The following is a 21,886-nucleotide window of genomic DNA, read 5'->3' on the forward strand; positions in this document are numbered from 1 at the left end:
AGTTAAGGCGCGGCTTAATTATTTACACTGCCGGGCAGCATGTGATTTTTAGCAAAGGTATCTAATTTGTTACTTCATCATTTATTTGTAGATCATTTTCAATAGTGTTCATCTGAATATGCAAAATATGTAGAGACTAAAGATATGTGTGTATTTATGCTGAGAGATGGCACATCCATGTGAGCTGAATACTGCTCTTTTCTTTGTGTAATGATATTATAATGCCTCTTACTAAATATAGCCCTCTGCACATAACAGGGAGAGTAGGCCACATACACTCAGAGAAGTCAGAGTGGTATGTGTGTGTGTGTGTGTGTGTGTGTGTGTGTGTGTGTGTGTGTGTGTGTGTGTGTGTGTGTGTGTGTGTGTGTGTGTGTGTGTGTGTGTGTGTGTGTGTGTGTGTGTGTGTGTGTGTGTGTGTGTGTGTGTGTGTGTGTGTGTGTGTGTGTGTGTGTGTGTGTGTGTGTGTGTGTGTGTGTGTGTGTGTGTGTGTGTGTGTGTGTGTGTGTGAGTGAGTGAGTGAGTGAGTGAGTGAGTGAGTGAGTGAGTGAGTGAGTGAGTGAGTGAGTGAGTGAGTGAGTGAGTGAGTGAGTGAGTGAGTGAGTGAGTGAGTGAGTGAGTGAGTGAGTGAGTGAGTGAGTGAGTGAGTGAGTGAGTGAGTGAGTGAGTGAGTGAGTGAGTGTGTGAGAGAGAGAGAGAGAGAGAGAGAGAGAGAGCGCACATGCAATGTGTCTCTGCAGCTCAGGTCACCAGAGGACAGAGAAAGAGAAGAACAAAGGAACTGCGTGCTGTGATTCAGAGGAGCAAAGACTTCTAACTCATTATTGATGGGAAGGTGTTGAAGAAAAATGTCTGTTAGCAAGTCAGCAAGTGTGAGAGATCGCTGTGGCTGAGGAGCACAGAGGTGATGATTGAGAGACTGGGAGTTTTACACATTATTTATTCCATCTCTCAGAATTTCAATCAGATGCATGCACCTTGGTATTTCATTTATCTGTGCAGCACCTCTTTTCACCCTCTGTCTGAAACCAGAGCCCAGTCTGCTCTGAATGGTTAGCTTGCCGGCTCTGTTGTGATTGGTCAACTGCTTAGATATTTCCCTCCTCTTAGCCTATCACGAACAAAGTGTTTTAGCACTAGCCAATGGAAGCGCGAGTGTTACATAGTGATGTCACTATGTTCTGGAAGTAAACAAAGGAGTCTAATGGAGGCGTTTCAGGTAGGGGGGGGGAGTGAGTTGGAGAGAAACTCCCTCTGGAAGGAACACAGGGATTTGTAGCTTTTGAGGACCATTTACATGCACTAAAACATAGAACACTACAGGGAAGGGAAAACCCCAAAAGGCAGAATTGGGTCTCTTTAGGACCATAATCCCTATGTCTGAAATCATTCCTCCCTATACAACAGACAGTAGTAGATAAGTGAGCGTGCATTGTGGGATGGTTTGCAGGCTGTGTTTATGCATAGGACACTACTCTATTACACCATTATTGCCCACTACTATCGTAAATAGAGAGGCATTGACACACAGCCATGGATTGTGTTGCAGAAATCAGTAAAACAGGACTTTGTCTTCTTCACACTCTGCACATGTAATATACTTAAATAATATATACCATATTACATTATGCAAAAGTTCATGCAACATTCAGCATTGTTCTTTTTCATATTCTGTTATACTGTAGGTGCCCGTAAGGCACAATACCATACTTGCCAACCCTCCCGATTTCCGCGGGAGACTCCCGATTTCATTGCCCTCTCCTGGTTTCCTCCCGGGGTCATATTTCTCCCGCATTTCTCCCGATTTCTGACAAAATCAGATTTTCTCACGACTGTTTCCACTCGGACTTTAATACAGCTACACCATTGTTTGGTTTCCATGGTAGCGCGTCTCTTTAGTAGCGTGCGCAACTGAAAGTCTGAGAGGGTGAGGAAGATAGTCACAAGAATCGACAACTCTACCCTCTGCTCACTCCTTTCCTGTCAAATACAGGTCCAGCCCACACATATGCTCCATCAAGGATGGTGCTACAGGCCGCAAGGCAGTGCACTTACAACTACAATATCCTTGATAATCCACCGCACGGTGGTTTTGGAATTCTCCCGATTTCTGAGGTCTCAAGGTTGGCAAGTGTGCACAATCAGACTGGCTTACCTGTACGTCAATCAAGTGGCAAATGCCATATTAAGGATTGATGATAGGCTAACTTTAAAAAAAATAAAAAATAATTAAATGTTTTCTTTTTTTTTCAATGCCATGCGATTGGTCCACAGTACCCTCGCGATTGACGTATTGGGCACCCCTGATATAGAGAATTCGAACGGCACTAATCATGACTGCCACTGAGGGATTTCCGGGCCATTTCACTCGGTTAGGAAGGTTCCTAAGCAAAATGGACTATTCAACTTCAGCCATAGTCAGGTGACAGAGCTTTGTGGAGTCTCTTTCTCCTCGGCCGCGACTGCGCTTCTTTCTCTCTCTGAACCATCTTCTGCTTGTAACATTACCGCGCCATTTTAATTAAAGTACCCATTTGAACAACACACTCTCGCTCCATTAACGTCCAGGAGCGACGCTTGGTCAGGGTCCCCGAGGCGTGCAGTTGTGACGCTCATAGGCTCCTTCAGCTTCATAAAGGGACGCAAATAGCTTTCAACTGATAGTTTGAGTTTCTTGAAAAGCGCTATGCAAGTCCCATGTATTAGTATCATTATTATTATTATTATTATTATTATTATTATTATAGATACCATTTACAGTATCTTCTTGATATTTTCTATTCTATATTTATATCATTGACCTTCTACTTTCCTCCTATTTTGTATATACTCTTAATATTTAAATGTTTTCATAAAATATAACACATTCAAAAGTGCTTTACAAAAATGAAAGACATTAAGAAAAAGGCATTTTAAACAGTCATTAAAAAGCAACACAACATCACCTTCTTAAACTAATGGCCTAAGTCATATTTTGGAGAAATGTTTTTTTTTGCCTAAATCATCTCTTCTTGATGCTGGCCACCTCTCGTAAGATTGCCTACATCCTTATTTAAAGGATAGTGCTGTTCCTACCCTGATAGTATAATGGCCTATGTCAAGAGTCTGACTTAGGCCATATATTTAAAAAAGATAATGGCTTAAGTCACATTGTCTTGTGACTTAGGCCATATGACAAGCTTTACAAAATGGTTGCTTCAAGAAAAAGAAAAACTAACACATAAATTAAGTTATTTTAATGGTTCAGGGCTCGTCCCCTGTTGGTAAGTGATGTTATACTATATTATACTATAGGCTAGGCTATAAATGTTGTGTAGTTATTTAGTCTTTTACTTTCACAATGTATGGTTACTGTAGCTACCGAAGCTACTGTAGGTACTATAGTTACTGCAGCTAATGAAGCTACTGTAGCTCCATGAAGCATGCACACATTTCCCTCTGGGACAGTAAAGACTAATCTAAAAATGACTGTAACCTTTCAGAAGTAACGGTTACAATTACTGCATAATTATGAATTAGGAAAAGTAAATTTCAATTGTTAATATTGTATTATTGTCTCCTTCTTCCACATTACATTTCCATCTTATTAGGAAAGATTAAATGTTTTTTAATTGAATTTGGCCAAATAATATTCATCAAAATAGCTTTAATGTATTAATACCACAGTGCAATTAAAAAAATGTTTTTCATAATGATCACACAGTTGTGACCGTACGCCTACTCCTTTTTGGTAGGGGATGCACTTGACTTTTCAGACACCGATCAGGAATCATCCAATGAAAATGAGACCGTTGTTAAAGAGATGGAGCAGCATGTACCAGGCCAAGACCTTGTATCAGATGGAGTAGACAATAACTTAAACACTCTCATTGAAGAAGAGAGTGTTGCTGAAAATGCCAAGCAGACCCGTCCACACCATGAAGAAGACACAGATGATGATGATGATGATGATGATGATGATGATGATGATGATGATGATGTTCTCATAGACCCAAACTACAATCCATCCTCTGATGAGTCCTCTGTCCGTGAAAATGAAGACAGTCTGGCAGCAACTTCAGAACATTATGGTCCTCATCTAGTGGATGTGTATAAAAACAATAGGGTCAAAAGGAAACAACGTAAATACCTCAGCCCAGAAACATGGAAGCAAAATGAACCCAGAAAGAAACGCCTCAAAGGAATGGCATACAAGGCCAACGGTGGCAAAGAAATAGCTGCAAAGGCTATGGGCCTTCCCTGCAATTCGAAGCAGAGGCAGTGAATATTTCAGAAAGTTTGGTCAATGGACAACTGGGAAGAACATACGTCACCACTTTGGTCACAAAGGTTGCCATGTAAGAAAGAAAGTTGGTGAGGGATCCAGGCGCAGTTCATCATTTTCCTACCAACTGAAACTTCATGATGGAACGAATCTTAAAGTGTGCAAAGCTTTTTTTCTTCTACACTTGGTATCCCTGAAAGAATGATTACACTGGCTGAACAAAGACACCATCGACCATGATGAACAAGTGGCAGACCCGCCAACTACATCCCCGCCTAAGAGTGGCAAAAATGCAAAGCTGGAAACTGCTGTCACAGATTTCCTTAAGGATTGGTTGAAGGATCTGCCCACTGTTGATTCGCACTACTGCAGAATCACAGCGACCTACAAAGACAAGAAGTTCCTTCACCCAGGCACAACCATCTCCCAAGTACATCAGGAATATAAACAGGCAGCTGCAACTGCTGAAGTTGACGCTCTGCCGATCGAGGAGAGGAGGTTTCAGGACCTTCCGTCCATGAGAGACGTCATGCCCGTCGAGTGCCTGTCTATGCTGCCCCAGAACGCCTCGTTGGAGATTTTTCTTTTTCCATTTTTTTCTTCCTGAGTATAGTGATGTAATATCACCCAGTTCCAAATGGACCAATCCGTGGAGCTCCAATCACAAACACACACACACACACACACACACACACACACACACACACACACACACACACACACACACACACACACACACACACACACACACACACACACACACACACACACACACACTAGGGGTTTCACCAACTAATCGACTAGTCGACTAGTCGACTACCTTTACCACTAGTCGGCGCTGTAGGCCTTAGTCAACTAGTCTTGAAAAAAATGGAGGTAAACGAGGTGCTGCAAAATGCTACAAAATACATCCGACATTCTTATGTATGGCAGAACTTCAACGAAGATGTAACCAACTCCACAGTGAAGTGTCAGTTGTGTACAGCTGTACTGAAGTACAATACAAATGCATCTGCTATGCGCAACCATCTGAAGATGAAACACCCGCTGCCGACAGCTAGCACTAGCAGTAATGCTAGCACCAGTGAGCAACGGACCGGCGTCAGCACTGAACAGAGGCAAACGAACAGCAAGAAAACACGGGTCAACAGTGATGCGGATGATGAGCTACGGGATTACTGCCAGCGGACACCGCATATCCCCACAATGGATAATCCACTGGAGTGGTGGGCAGAAAACGTGCACCGCTTCCCCCGCTTTCGAGGAGCTACCTGGCTATTCCAGCCACAAGCACCCCGAGTGAGAGGGTTTTTTCCCTGGCAGGCAACACTGTCACCCGACAGCGGTCAAGCCTCCTTCCCTCACATGTCGATGCGTTGGTGTTCAAACCAAAAATATGGAAAGGTGGACGTTATCGTGGAGGACAGCGAATAAAGTGTTGCGCAATGCGCTGTTGCGCACTGGATTTACGTGGCATTTATGTAGACAAGAGTTTTTTGCTGTCGATTTTGGTGAGTCCAGTTACTGTTTGTTATTTACTCAGCCATGTAACACAAATTAAAATGCAGTGTTTAATGTTACTTTATGAGTTCCAATAGAAAATACAGTTGTAAACCTCTCTTTGTGTGTCTTTATTATGACGTAACGACTCGTCGACTGCTATTTTGAAAAACGTGTCGACTAGTAAATATTGGTAGTTGTGAAACCCCTGACACACACACACACACACACACACACACACTCACTCACTCACTCACTCACTCACTCACTCACTCACTCACTCACTCACTCACTCACTCACTCACTCACTCAAGCCTTATCTTTTCTCAGCCGCAATACTCCGCGGAGTTTCGCCAACACACTCAGCCGCAGCTGTGTGGATGGATCTCCACTCACAGTTCGCCACACACTCTCGTGTGTGTGCTCAGGCTGAGTTCGGGCTGAGTTTTGCTGTGTCTCGCTGTCTCGAAGACTCCACACAGCAACCAGGCAACGACACCAGTAATACAGCTCACACTGTCGGCTCCTCAAGTCTCAAATGGCGGAGCAGCGAGCCCCGCAACGTCTCGCCAACACGGCACCCAGACCCCACGCAGCATTCTCATCTGTTTCTCATTTCTGGTTGCTAACAAACGCCATTGTAACACATAATCACACATCAGAGCACAGTGGGCTATTAGGGAGGGGGGGGAGGCAGGAGCTCCAACAAGGCGTGGAGGACAGAGAGTGAATACACATGCTATACAGAGATGCTGTATGAGAAACCAATGTGATTTTGGAACATTGAACATGTCAATCTATTCTAGTAGACCTCAACAATGGAATTATGATCAGTATAAATGGCCATGACATGGGACCTTTACATGGAAAAGGGTTAGCTGCAATTAAGAACACAGCAAATAAGAACTGGAGGGAGTAGTGAGGAGAGGCACATGCCTCCTCAGCGTTTGATTTACTTGCCTTTTGTTTTATTTAGCTAAGAGTGATTTAAGTTGTACCTTTTGAGTTTGCTATATTGAATTAAATGACCAACCCAAACCCCTCTGAGTCTCTGTATGCTCTTCTAGCATTTCAAACTGTTTGTGGCTGACCCAGCCCCATGGTCTGTCACAGTAATGCGGAAAAGAGAAGTGCACTGTTTTGCCTAAGTCACTTACTCCAGGAGTAATAAGGCCTAAGTCAGGTTTAAAATTGCCTAAGTCACAACAACATGTTCGTAAATTGGCCTAAGTCATCTAATCCTCTTATTTTACACAATTGACAGACAGTGTTATTTGTATGTCAATAGTCATATATTGTCATAACCTTTTTGTGTGAAATAATTCATATATATCATATATTTGGTTCAGTTTTTTAAGTTTTTTGAAAAACTTTCAAATATGACTTAGGCCATTAGTTTAAGAAGGTGACGACAATCTACCTGCATTACTCTAAACGTGTAATAACGTGCTTTAACCATTAGGTGGTTTGGGTTAAAAAGCTGTCAAGTTTACAGTGTTAACAAAATAAAATATACTGCTGTGTCTGGTTTAGTTTACGACGGATATATTTACACTGAACAAAAATATAAACGCAACACTTTTGTTTTTGCTTTTTTCATGAGATGAACTCAAAGATCTAAAAACATTTTCTATATACACAAAATAACAATTTCTCTCAAATATTGTTAATTGTTCTGAACAAATCTGTGATAGTGAGCACTTCTCCTTTGCCGAGATAATCCATCCCACCTCACAGGTGTGGCATATCAAGATGCTGATTAGACAGCATAATTATTGCACAGGTGTGCCTTAGGCTGGCCACAATAAAAGGCTACTCTGAAACGTGCAGTTTTGCTTTATTGGGGGGGTCCGAAAACCAGTCAGGTTTAACCCTAACCCTAACCCTAACATGTCACCCACTGACACATTAAAAAATGTTTTAGGGTTTAACCAGTCAGGTTTAACCCTAACCCCCAACCTAACCCTAACATGTCACCCACTGACATGTTAGGGTTAGGGTTAGGGTTAAACCCTAAAACATTTTTTAATGTGTCAGTGGGTGACATGTTAGGGTTAGGGTTAGGGTTAAACCTGACTGGTTTTCGGACCCCCCCAGACCCCCCCAATAAAGCAAAACTGCACGTTTCAGAGTGGCCTTTTATTGTGGCCAGCCTAAGGCACACCTGTGCAATAATCATGCTGTCTAATCAGCATCTTGATATGCCACACCTGTGAGGTGGGATGGATTATCTCGGCAAAGGAGAAGTGCTCACTATCACAGATTTTTTCAGAACAATATTTGAGAGAAATGGTTATTTTGTGTATATAGAAAATGTTTTAGATCTTTGAGTTCATCTCATGAAAAATAGGAGCAAAAACAAAAGTGTTGCGTTTATATTTTTGTTCAGTGTAGTTATTGTTTTGATATTCCTAACACAAAAGCGATGGAAAAAACCCACAGCAACACAGACAAGATGGTCTTAACATAACCCAGCGGTCTAATGGTTAATAAAAAACAATAATATCAAAACAAAATATTACGACTAACTTTATTGTGAAATTCAAACTGAACGGTAAAATAATAGTTTCCGGTCTATTTTGAGCCCGATCTCTGTAGATAAATAAAAATAAAGAACTACGACAGATGTGTAATATTTAATGCAGCCAAACCGTGTATTACAATGCATTCATGTGATGACTTTCAAAGAGTAAAGCAAGCACTGCTGAATAAAGTATGATTTTATCTTTTACGAAACGTTTTTTTTTAATAGGTCAACCAATCACAGAGCTTGAGAACTAATCACGGGGTCAAACAGAGCACATGGTGTAGTCCTAAAAGATAGCTGGGGATTCTGGGTAGTGTAGTGTCTTCGGCCATCCTTTACTCCGAAAAAATATTTGTTTCAACGAATTGAAGGGGAAAGATACAAGAGCATTGCACACAATTTAGACCAATCAATATTGTGTAATTAACAAGGATAATCTGGTGTTTTTTAGTCGATGAGTAGTGCAGATATCACTGTCAAATCAATCGACAGTAAGGGGAATACTTACTTCCGGGTGTACAATTCTCCGTTATCCAATGGGAATGGACGCTCACATTGCCTTTAAGGGCAGCCCATAGCCGCGGGAAGTCATTTTACTCAGGGGGTGCTGCCAAAAGTGGGGAGGGGGACCGTTTAAAAAAAAAAGAAAAAAGGCGGTGCCCGGCCAGGCCCAGCTGTCAGCGATACGAGCCGCATACATTTTTTGTTAAAGGCGAGACACGGCAGGCAAAAACATCCTTTTTCATGCACTGGTAAATGTTGAGATGTTGTGCTATTTTGATTCCATAACATGGTTTCTTTCAGGCTTTTGGAAGGAAAACGTACAAAATACACATTTAAGTGTTTATTTTACTATAGTTTGTCCATTTGCGTCTGTATATTTCTCCTAAATTCACCAAAAGTTAGAATTCTAACGTAACATAAAGTACCGCGACCGCTGTGATACAAAGAGATATAAAGAGATATCCAAAATCCCTTCTGTAAACGCCTTAGATGCTAATATGACGACGAAATGAAACAAGAATTTTGAACCTGGCTTTATCCAAAGTTCAGATTTCGGTTCCTGAAATGTGTTAAAAATATGCGCATATTTAATGAATGATTGGCTCATTTGCATATTCAGAAAACTTGTAATAAAAAAATTCCTTATTGTAGGTAATTAACTGGAAAAATGTATAGCTTATATCTTTAAGTTAAAATGTTTTACCCTATTCACCTTCAATTTCCATTACGTCACTATCCCACGACCTACGACCTAGATGACTCGGATTTTATTTATTTGGAAAATAAATTCAAGCCACCTGACTGATACAAATATATACTATGACTCTTACTGTATATGCTACTGTATACAGCTAATTTTATTTTAAGTAAAATCGTAACTATTTTATGTAGTTTAATCATTTTTATTTAGGTGGTCACTCAGTTTTTCAAATGTACACCACTCGCCAACAGGGGTGCAGCACCCCCAGCACCCCTACTTCCCGCGGCTATGGGGCAGCCGACACAAACGAATGCCGTGCTTCCATGAGCGTCAAATCCCGCCGCAGATGGGAATACATTGCAATCAGTTGAAAGCTATTTGCGTCCCTTTATGAAGCTGAAGGAGCCTAGGAGCATCACAACTGCACGCCTCGGGGACCCTGACCAAGCGTCGCTCCTGGACGTTTATGGAGTGAGAGTGTGTTGATTTGAACCTTATGCCAGAGACTCCATTGGTCTCATTTATCCTAAGCTTCTCTCCTGGGATGCGAGAATAAAGAATAAGCTAATAGTTTCTCCTAGTGAAAATGTTTTGGCCTGCTGTAACACGTTCTCAAGTGTAGTGCAGTATGTTTTACTGCGATGTCCTAGTTACAGCTCCAACTGGATAATAAGTCAGATGCCGGCCATAAGGAGTTAAAGACTCACTTAGGTAGCTACAAAGACGATAAAGGCTTTACAAATCAACAATAAAATCTTATAATCATTTCAGATTGACTTGGTTTCAGTGGATATGTGCTCCAATCTGATCCATTTTTCTACTCACTGCAGTCCATGTACAGTTTTTGCTGAGGCAGGGCTGGGATGAGTTAGAGCTCTATCCGTAGATTACCTTATTTTTTCAAACATTTTACAGGTGAAGGAAACAAGATTGAACAACCCTTTTTACTTGATTACCAGAGCTCGGGTCAGATGTGGACTTTAGATTTAATACACTCTGAACTCACAGTGAAATGTAGACTTTTGGGGGAGTTTATTAATCTCAGAGTGTTTGGATTTATTTCCTGAGGAAATGTGGGGGAAGAGGAGGAGTAGAGCATTGTTACCAGACAGTATATCCCTGCGATTTAATCCTGAGCACTCTGATGCTGGCTGTTTACGGGATACAGGACCGGGTCAGAGGAGGAGAGAGATAAATAGAGGGAGGGGGGGAGGAGAGGGAGGTTATGGGAGTTTGTGGAGGAACTAAGCTGATTTGCAGTCAGAGCATATGTTTTCTGTCTCCTATTCTATCTCACAGCCTACCCCCCACTTCTTATCCGTCTGATATCTATCAATCTATATATCTATCTATTTATCTATCTACAAGCACTGAAAAAACTGAAACATTGGCTTTAATTAAATGTATTATGTCAACAGACTTCACATAACTGTATCAGGTTAGTTGAGAGCAATAATATTAAGTTGAACCTAATACTGTTTATTTAAACTTATATTAATACTTTTAATTAGTATTAAAGTTTAAAGTATTAATATTAAGTTTAAATAAACAGTATTAGGTTCAATGTAATATTATTGCTTTCAACTAACCTGATATAGTTATGTGAAATCTGTTGACATAATACATTTAATTAAAGTCAATGTTTCAGTTTTTCAGCATCTATCTCTCTATCTATCTCATTTACAACTGGGCTTCTTTTAAGCAGTGGTGGAAAGTAACTGATTATATTAACTCAAGTATTATACTTAAGTATGAGCTTTACTTGACTATTTCCATTTGATGCTACTTCATACTTACTTCACTACAATTTGGAAGAAACTCTATATATAATACTTGAGTATATATCATATATATATAGATATATATATATCTAAATATATATATATGTTCATCTAGTAAAGGTGTGTTCATTTATGCAGGTGCTGTACCCACATTCTCAAATAATTTTTTGTGAGACGTCATACTGTAATATATTTCAGTTAGGAAGCACTTTACAAACAACTCTTTACATATAATGATGATATATAGTTGACGTAGCAATTTTAGCCAAAGCTGCAGGCCTGACAGTGTTGGCAGGTCTCGTCACGTCTTTTTCTGGGTTAACATTTTTTTTAAACGATTGGATGGACGGTCATTCAGTGTCCCCAGAGGATGGATCCTGACTGAGTATCCATTGATCTCCCTTATCTTTAAAATGTGTTCAATACTTGCATACTTAATTGTGAAACTAAACTGGGGAACCATAATGTGAACGTTGTCAGAGGAAATCATGATATAAATGATTAGATATTCCTGAAATGTAGCACATATCACTGGATTTGATATTCGTACTATATCATTGTAACAAATACTTGAAAGTAACTCATAATTGTCTCCCGGCTTTCAGTACAAAAAGGAGCTTTGGAAGGAGCATCTTGTGCAAGAGTATTTTATAAATATTACTAGTTAGTGTGAAAAAAATAAATAATCATAAATTGAAAAGTGATTGATTTGAAAATAATATGATGCAGTACTATTACGTCTGGGTCTCTTTATTTCATTAAAGCTCGGCTCTGTGTGTGTGTGGAACGAGCGAGAGAGAGAGAGCGCACCGGTACCGGAGATTGTTGTTGTTAGCTTCCGGTGCTAGCGAGCTACGCTAACGGATATAAGGAGTTTTTTCAACAACAAAGTGGAGGAGAGTCCTCTCCTGTCAGACTGAGAGACTCAGTGAGCTAAAGAACTCTCTCAGTGTTATCTCAGTGGGTCTCAAACGTTTTGGTCACCATTAAGGTAAACAATTATTTCCGAGGCACACGTTTATATGATCATTATAGTTATAAAAAATAAGAGAATACATGAAAAACAGGTATGAAATACTATGACATTAAAAAATGAATAAAGTTTAAAAGGGGAGTGATTTCTAAAATATCCATAAAGAAAATCTGTTTACAGTTCTGTTTCAAATCGGTGTTGAGAGATGTATCCATAGATCTGTTCATGTTGCTCTCAAATTGCACCAGATTGATGCTTTTAACTTAAATATTTAAAAATCTTCCTGGGGTAGCTTGCCCCCGGACCCCCCTATGTGAGGTCCACACACCACCTATAAAAATAGCACTTTACCCCTGCTTACACCTATATACCGTTAGCTGATTATCGAGCCTTCATTGTAACAGTCACGGGTACATTGTGTATGCATGGGGATTGTTGCAGTAGATAGTTCCACTGTAGCGCCCGGTACATTAATGGGAAACCCTAAATGTTTGAGCACCCTCTATGAAACGTCAAGCTACCCCACAGCACCCTCAAAATAAATCTCTGGCGCCGCCACTGAGCCTGACTATTTGTGTTGGGGGGGGCCCCGACTTTTTTTTTTCTCCAAAGGGGGGGCCTGACAGAAAAAGTTTGAGAACCACTGTGTTAGAGAGAGGAGCTGTGGACTATTGTTATTGATTAATGCGTCAGTGTTTCTTAGGGTCAAAAACACTAAACTCACAACTTAAAATGAAAGCATTTAGTTTATTTAATGAAAGAGCACATGTCCAATGTGAAAAGTTACAGTAGATATAAATTAGTTGCAATTTGGTGCTGTATATTTATAAATATAAATAAATTAAAAAAACAATTATAAAAAGAAATAAATTAGAATGTTTTTCTTCTTTTTTTTTATAAACACCTTGAATTTCAGGGGGGGGGGGGCGCGGGGATCCATTGGCGGGGCGCAGGGCCCCTCCAAGACAATGGTGGGGGAAACACTGCTGTAGTGTCTTTGTTACCGGTCTGTCCCGTACGTTTCTGCTTGTAAGCAGATAGCAGCAGCAGTGAGATGTGGTCTGATTTGCCAAAGGGAGGGCGAGCCTTATATCCATGTCAAAAAGGGGAATAAACATGGTCAAGTATGTTTCCCCCGCGCGTCGGGCAGCTGATGTTTTGTTAGTACTTCGGGAGGACCTTCTTCATGTTAGCGGTGTTAAAATTCCCGGCCACAATAGAGAACCGCAGTGACGCGTCCTAAAACCCGGAAGTAAGTTAGCATTTGTAGCACTTCCGGTTCCTTTGTCAAAAAGCAATGCATTTTCTCCATAGGGTTTTGGAAAATAGCTCGAAATAAGGTCTGTGGTTGACATACATTTAAGAGATAAATCACGTTTTGTTCTACGACATTAAATACATCAGCAGTGACCCCACTGGTGATTTTTGAAGAGTTTACGTGTCTGAAAAACGATGGTTGTTTCCGAGTGGCTGAATAGGACTACAGAAATTGTCGAGGCCGTTGTACGTCATTACGCCGAACACTTGAAGACTCCCGCTAAGTTTGTTTCCCCCTGTGTTCTGCTTGAAAGCAAGTACGTGCCTATCTGTAGTATCTTTAGTATCTGTATATCTATATCTGAACATTAGAATCTTTATTTTTGAAATTGTCGTTTTCAACACCGTAGTTTTACAAATTATAGAATAATTAATTACCAGTGTTTTCCAATTTTACTCGGCAGTTTGTTTCGTTAGCTAAAGCTAGCGCTACTAGTTACTTACGCAATGGTTTGGTTGCAGCCACAGGTCTTCGCATGAAACGTGCTCGTTCTATCGTTTCCCGGCCAATGTTTTCCAAAGGAGAGTCTGGATTCGTGCCATGAGGTAAGCTGACGTTACATTTTTGTCCATGTCACGGTGAAATTTAAATGATGGGTAGTGACTGTATCGCCGTTTTAGAGATCGCGCTGCTGAAAAGACCGCAACATAAGTAAAGATAATGAATACATCCTATTAAAACCTGCGTGGCTTATATGATAAGTCTAATTAGTACAAGCAGCATAACGTTTCACCATGTAACAAGATTGTAGTCAGGGAAATCAGTTTGACATATTGAACTAATAACAAATCACCTCTGGCTGGCAGAGAACTCTCTGCTCCATAGCTTCTCTTGGACGTAAAATCACATGTACATTTTACATTTATATTCAATTTAATATTCCATCCCTCACATACTTTTGTATATATAATAACTTATATTTTGTTTTTCTTGTTATGCTGCTGCAACACAAACATTTCCCAAATTGGGATCAATACAGTAATATCTTAATTAATTAAGAAATATAACTATTATAATTAGTGTAGCAGCTGACACCCATTTTCAATACGGATTAATCTACCATTTATTTTGTTTTGTTCAATTTTGATCTATAAAAATGTCAAAATAGTGAAAATGTTCACGAGACTTATCAAAGTGCAAGGTTATATCTTTAGATGTTTTGTTTTAGCCTATGTACTGTATGTCTTAATGCTCTTATATGTGACGGTGTGACTTCCATGAAACTAATATTTTATATCTTCCCAACAGACGAGCTGACAGGAAACCTAACACTCTAACAACCACAACATTGCAAAGGCGAGTAAATCAAAAACAATTCACAATTTCTTAATTTCTTCTTCTTTCTTGCAGTGAGGTGAAGCTGACCTTGCACTTGGTGCCAGTAAGGATGTTCCTGTCACGGGCTGAATGTTTCTCCTTCCTTACTGACACAGAAGCCCTTGATTTGCAATGCTTCACTAATTGTCATTTCCCTGGCTCCGTAGGAACACTTTACCTCCAGCACAGCGGAAGACCCTACCAGACCATCTGGAGATGCCCCCAACAATCCTGATTTGGGAGAGCCACAAACCTGACTCATGGACCTGCATCTGGGTTGCAGTGGTGAATGCCCTGACGCCCTCACATTCATTCATAGTCCCCCACTGTACAGACAAAACACCATCAAGGGCCTGTTGTTGCCCTAGCACCCTGGCAATAAGGGAAGCACTCACATGCTTTGACCTCAGGACAGCTCCAAAGTTGCTGGCAGTCAACCTTCCTTTCCTGAAAAAATGCCAGTTTGAGTTGGTTCGCTGACCAGTGGTAGCCACCTGAATTGCCCTCTGTTGCTCCTCAGACAATGCCATGCTTGCCACAATTGCCTCAGGTCCCTGATGCCCAACAGATTTGATAATTTAAGGAACAGTAAGTGTTTCCAAGCAGTAGTGTTCCTCTTCTGGCTCGGGGGAGAGGAGCCAAGAAATTCCTGAGAACCTGCCCCTGAGTCTGTCCCTCAGCCAGTCATGATCTTCGGAGGTGGGCTCTCTTGTCTGCGGGTTGAATTAGTTATTGATTGGAGGAAATAGCTCCTCCACTGAATGCGTACGTTTAGCTGCCTTTGGCTTCTTCCACTGACAGGGGGTGTCAGTGCAGCTGAAATTGTGGATGACAAAGATGGCTAATGCAGCCGCATGACTGCATTTCCATTCTCCACGTGGGCATTCACATTTTGTGGAGAGAATTCCCTCTTCTCCTGTAGATATCTGTGGTGGGGGGATTGTTTTATTATTTAAAATATATTTACATTTGTCATGCCCTTCCAATTATCCCTTTAGTTGTTTAAAGCCTACTGTATGTTTATTTAATGGATATTTCTGTGTTTTCTGGTGTGTAATATTTGTAATAAAGATTTCATGTGACACATAAATTGGATTTGTTGATGGGAATTACTATCACTAATGTGAATAAATTAACTCTAGGTTAACGTTACTCTTGCTATCACTTCTCACCAACACTATAAACCTTGTCCCTCATGCTAGCCCTGACAACACCGGTAAGCACACCTTCATCTAGGCTGCACTGTTTTACGTGTCCTGACTGGTAGTGGTTCTCTCCTCTATCTACATTCTTCTTTTCATCTTTGTAAAACGACATCAGACTGGCAATTGACACAGCCATGACTTCTAGTAAAATTCAGTGTGGCTAAAATGAAAAGCTTTGTTAAAATATGCAAGCGTGCAAAAGTCAAAGTCAGCTTTATTGACAAAAGTTCTACATGTGTTATACATCCAGAAATATCACAATATAGTTTCCCACAGTGTGACATGTATACATAAAACAAAACAAAAAGGAACTAGATAAACGTGGTACACATTAAACAAAACAAAAAGGGCCTAGAAAACCGGGGTATACAGTTTAAAATGTTAATAATATATTTAAAGTGTTCAAAGTGCAGTTTCAGTGCATTTGAAACGATCTTAAGTTGGCGTGACGTTGAAGTCGTGCGACCCTGCTGCTGTACTAGCTTGTAGTTCGTTTATAGCATAACGTTAGCATTTTGCTTCTGGCGACTAGATTTATGATTCAAAAATTATAAAAGTAGGGTTGACATATATTATCCGGCTGAACAAAACGGGATCCCTCTCTTAAATGTGTGTCAACCACAGACCTTATTTTGAGCTATTTTCCAAAATCCTATGGAAAGATTGCATTGGTTTTTGACGAATGAACCGGAAGAAGTTTACTTCCGGGTTTTAGGATGCGTCACTGCGGTTCTCTATGAACGCCACCTCTGGCCGTGAAGTCTCGATCTTGTCGATAATCCCAAACAACTGATCGAGTGCCGTGTCGGCTAGCGGCAGAATATACACTGCTGTTATCACAACAGATATAAATTCTCTCGGCAGGTGAAAAGCCTGCATGTGATCATGAGGTGCTCTAAATGAGCGGAACAGTCAGAAGAAATAACCCTTACATCTGTGCACCAGTTGTTATTAGTCATTACACACACACCGCCACCTTTACTTTTCCCTGAGTTAACAGTCCGGCCCTGACGAAAAATAGTGAATCCGTCAGGAACAATGGTGGATTCCGGATAGCGGTGTTGAGCCAAGTCTCGGTGAGAATGAACGCGTTACAGTTCTTAATGTCCCGTTAAAAAACAATCCGACTTCTGAGTTCATCTAGCTTATTTTCAATAGATTGAACATTAGCCGGTTCTGAACCTGAAAAGCTCTAGCACGGAGCTTGAACCGGAGTTGCGTTGGTGTGAATGAGGTATCAGGTAGGACAGCAACAGGTAGCCATGGCGAATCTCCATTGACTGTCGGTGGGCTATTGTCCACAAGGTTTCTGATGTGAAGAAGTTCCTTGAGTTGGTGCGGTCGGCGTGCATGTTGCGAACCATGTTAAAAGTAAAACGGCAAAAAGCAAATAAACACTGAAAAAATACGAAGAAGGCCAAAGTTGTAGAGGAGCCAAAAGACAATGCGGCCATCTTCACCGGCGCATTTATTATAGGTCTTATTTAAATAAGATTGTATTCATCTATATCCTTAACTTGACATATTTCTTTATTATCTTTCCTCCCAGGTAGCCTTGAATAAATCTGCCAGAATGTCAAATATCTCTTATGAATAAAAACACTTTTTACACCATATTTAAGGTAATATGAATCATATGAAACTCTTAAAATTCCTGCCTTTACAACATTAAGTATTTAACGTATTATTGCCTAACCCTGCGATTTATCCGTATATGCTTCAAAATTAGCACCATATCTGTATATAATTAATTATACAAACTTGTCTGTAACTTTCCTCACATGTGCAACAACTTTCATGAGATAAGATTGACTTTATTGATCCCAATTTGGGATTTCTTTTCATCACAGCATTCTAAAACAAGGCATTGCACATAATGTGAAAACAAATAAACATCTGAATATAGAAAATTAAATTAAAATATATACATGTTGACAGTTAAATCTGTAGATTATCCGTCTGTACTGTAACATGTGAATATACTTTGACCTTATTATCAACTCTTTGCACTCCCTGGTTGGATGCTAACTGCATTTCATGTGCAATGACAATGAAGTTGAATCTAATCTAATCTAATGCGGCGACATAAACATATCCAGTAGTGAATTCCCATATGATGGATGCTGTTTTCCGAAAGCGAAAACAGATACAAGGGACCTCATTTATCCTGAATCTCCTCCATGTGCATTCTCATTGGTACAAGCAGAAAGTAATCACTACTGTGTAATGCACCAACCCTACTGTGTGTGTGTGTGTGTGTGTGTGTGTGTGTGTGTGTGTGTGTGTGTGTGTGTGTGTGTGTGTGTGTGTGTGTGTGTGTGTGTGTGTGTGTGTGTGTGTGTGTGTGTGTGTGTGTGTGTGTGTGTGTGTGTGTGTGTGTGTGTGTGTGTGTGTGTGTGTGTGTGTGTGTGTGTGTGTGTGTGTGTGTGTGTGTGTGTGTGTGTGTGTGTGTGTGTGTGTGTGTGTCTCTTTAGACGATGTGTTGGCCAGGGAGGCCGGGGAGTGTGTGATCTGTCTAGAGGAACTGCAGCAAGGGGACACCATAGCCAGACTGCCTTGCCTCTGCATCTACCACAAAAGGTGACACACACACACACACACACACACACACACACACACACACACACACACACACACACACACACACACACACACACACACACACACACACACACACACACACACACACACATTTGAATTGCTGCCCAATATATAATTAAATCCACTCACTGCACTCCAATAAAGACATTCCTAAAAGATGGCCAGTAGTGGTTGCATTTCATATAGAGGTTATTAATATTATACAGTTGGACAGTAGAGTGGTGCAGTGATGACGTATTTTCGTAGGCCGAGCCGGAGGTTAGCAATACAAGGGCTCCGTCCACTAAAATAAATGTCATTTCTCCATTGGAATGTTTAAATATTGTAGAAAATAAGATCTGTGGAAAACACATTTTAAGGATTTGTTCACTTTTTGTTTAGCAGGATAATCTCCACATATTAACACATGTTGTTTGATATGTGCCTGTGTGTGGGTGTGTGTGTCTGTGTGTGTTTGTGTGCAGCTGTATAGACTCGTGGTTTGAGATCAATCGGTCCTGCCCTGAACATCCCTCTGACTGACCTGCAGGCCCATTATGAATACTGTTCAAGGTGAGAGACACACACACACACACACACACACACACACACACACACACACACACACACACACACACACACACACACACACACACACACACACACACACACACACACACACACACACACACATACACACACACACACACACACACACACACACACACACACACACACACACACATACAATTCATATTGCTCCTCTAACAAAAATAATTTCCTAAATTGGGATTATTAAAGTATATATCTATCTATCTATTGGTCTTTTGGCTTTGTATTCAAATTCCAGTGTGGCCCATCTACTGTCTTCTTCCATTGATAGATGTTAGCAATGGCCGTTTTTATGATACCTAAAAGCTTCAGACATAAAACGTAGTTCCTGACCTATTGTATTCCCTTTATATTTGTCATTAAATAAATTACAAAATAATTGTTCTCTGTGACTGTCCAAGACTTTATTTTCCATGAACCAGTCTTTAAATACTGCCAGATCCCACACCGTGTTCCCTATGGTGTTTGTAAGGGAAACTTCTGTGTAGCAATGGAGTGGGAGTCACCGACTCAGGAAAGAGACACGGGAAGAGCAGGAGCTTTGATGCCAAACACTGATGGTTTATTTGGAGCTTCGGCCGGAGAATTCACATCTCAAGTCCAAGAGCCAGAGGTTCTGACTTCACGGTAGAGTTGCCACGTCAATTCTCAAGAACTCTACCCCAGACCCATGTATTTAGCTAGTTCAGAGAGAATAATCAACATGCTGCATAACAAGATAGAATCATAACACCTCTATCAGCTGACGCCAACAGGCAGGAACAGGGAGACAGAACACTGAGAGCACAGCAGCCAAGGTTACAGGTGCGTGTGCTCAGTCAGGACAGTATGAACTGATACACTGGGTCAAAGTTATGGGCTTTGGAAAATATTTCCCCAACAGTGTTTACTTCCTGTCTTTCTTTGTCTGCTGTTCCCTTTAGTGTTTACTTCCTGTCTGTCTTCCTCTGCTGTTCCCTTTAGTGTTTACTTCCTGTCTGTCTTCTTCTGCTGTTCCCTTTAGTGTTGACTTCCTGAATGTCTTCCTCTGCTGTTCTCTTTATTGTTGACTTCCTCTCTGTCTTCCTATGCTGTTCCCTTTAGTGTTGACTTCATGTCTGTCTTCCTCTGCTGTTCCCTTTAGTGTGGACTTCCTGTCGGTCTTCCTCTGCTGTTCCCTTTAGTGTTTACTTCCTGTCTGTCTTCCTCTGCTGTTCCCTTTAATGTTTACTTCCTGTATGTCTTCTTCTGCTGTTCCCTTTAGTGTTTACTTCCTGTCTGTCTTCTTCTACTGTTCCTGTTAGTGTTTACTTCCTGTCTGTCTTCTTCTGCTGTTCCCTTTAGTGTTTACTTCCTGTCAGTCTTCTTCTGCAATTCCCTTTAACAGCGGTGGGTCATCGAGTATTATCAACCTCTAAAATGTCCAAATTGACCAATCAGAATTGAGTATTCAACTAGGCTGTGTAATATGTCAGGGCTCGACAGTAACGGTTGCCAAAACTGAAAATACGGTTGCCATTTTTAGTCACCTTATATTTTAAATAATTAAAATACTATAAGTTATACATCAACTTAATAATGAAAATGTGACATAAAAGAATGTTCAAATGCTTTACAATAAGTAATTAACACAATTATTTGAAACTTAAGTGGTAGTAAAATTGTCCACCCTCAATTGCCGGTATACAAAACACCATTAGTGCAGCAGATCCCTCATAAATGAATTGAGAAAGTCACTAGTTTCTTGGTGGGTTGATGTCAAAAATGTCAACCACTTCTTGGCCTTTGGTTGCCATCAGTGGCAATTATTGTTGTGACCAGTCGGAACCTGATACTTAAGTTACACGTGTATTGGTGTGATTACGGAGCCAGAAAGCGATGCACGTTTACTCGCGTGCGCGGTGCACCGTGTGTTTGTTTTACAAAAAATGGCGAAGCAAAGTAAGTTGTTTGGCCAACCCGTCAACATCTCAAACGAATGTTCAAATTGATTCAACTGATAAAGCGCAAGATGAACCCGAATGAAAAGCAAAGAGGAAATGTGTAAAGTCTTGGGAGGCGAATATATATTACATTCTGCTCCGTTGTGCATTCACTTCCGGTAAAAGTTCCTTCAAAATAAGAGTCCTGATCTTATTACTACCAAAATAAAAGTGCTAAACGAAACTTTACCATAGGAAAATATTGGCATACAAATATAATCACTTTTATAAAAAGGTAACACATTTTCACAATGCTGAAGGGCCAGTGGATATAGATCCACTGGCGGGGTCAGCACAAAGGTCAAGAAACCGACATTTGAAAGGGAGACAACGGATGACCAAGAAACTAGTGACTTTCTCAATTCATTTGTGAGGGATCTGCTGCACTACTGGTGTTTTGTATACCAGCAATTGAGGGTGGACAATTTTACTACCACTTAAGTTTCAAATAATTGTGTTAGTTACTTATTGTAAAGCATTTGAACATTCTTTTATGTCACATGTTCATTATTAAGTTGATGTATAACTTATAGTATTTTAATTATTTAAAATATAAGGTGACAAAAAATGGCAACGGTATTTTCAGTTTTGGCAACCAAAAGCTGTTAGCTGGTTGCCAGCCTGGCAACCACTTTTAAAAGTTA

The 21,886-nt window shown here is 40.5% G+C and overlaps 1 protein-coding gene across 6 annotated transcripts in view; it reads left to right on the forward strand.

Moving 5' to 3' along the window:
• The window catches only part of znrf1 (zinc and ring finger 1), a 162,590-nt gene that overhangs the window by 138,388 nt on the left and 2,316 nt on the right, over positions 1 to 21,886 (forward strand). For 2 of the 6 annotated variants that reach the window (XM_079681835.1, XM_079681832.1), the window contains 2 exons: positions 18,564 to 18,669; positions 19,155 to 19,242. In XM_079681835.1, coding sequence (XP_079537961.1) covers positions 18,564 to 18,669; positions 19,155 to 19,212 — 164 coding nt within the window. In that variant the 3' untranslated portion in view covers positions 19,213 to 19,242. Of the gene's footprint in view, positions 1 to 14,028; positions 17,246 to 18,563; positions 18,670 to 19,154; positions 19,243 to 20,604; positions 20,650 to 21,886 lie in introns of those variants that run through there. The other 4 variants (XR_013808268.1, XR_013808267.1, XM_079681834.1 and 1 more) reach the window with 4 other exon arrangements.

Source organism: Notothenia rossii (assembly GCF_949606895.1).
Source record: "Notothenia rossii genome assembly, chromosome: 5".
Taxonomy (NCBI): Eukaryota; Metazoa; Chordata; class Actinopteri; order Perciformes; family Nototheniidae; genus Notothenia; species Notothenia rossii.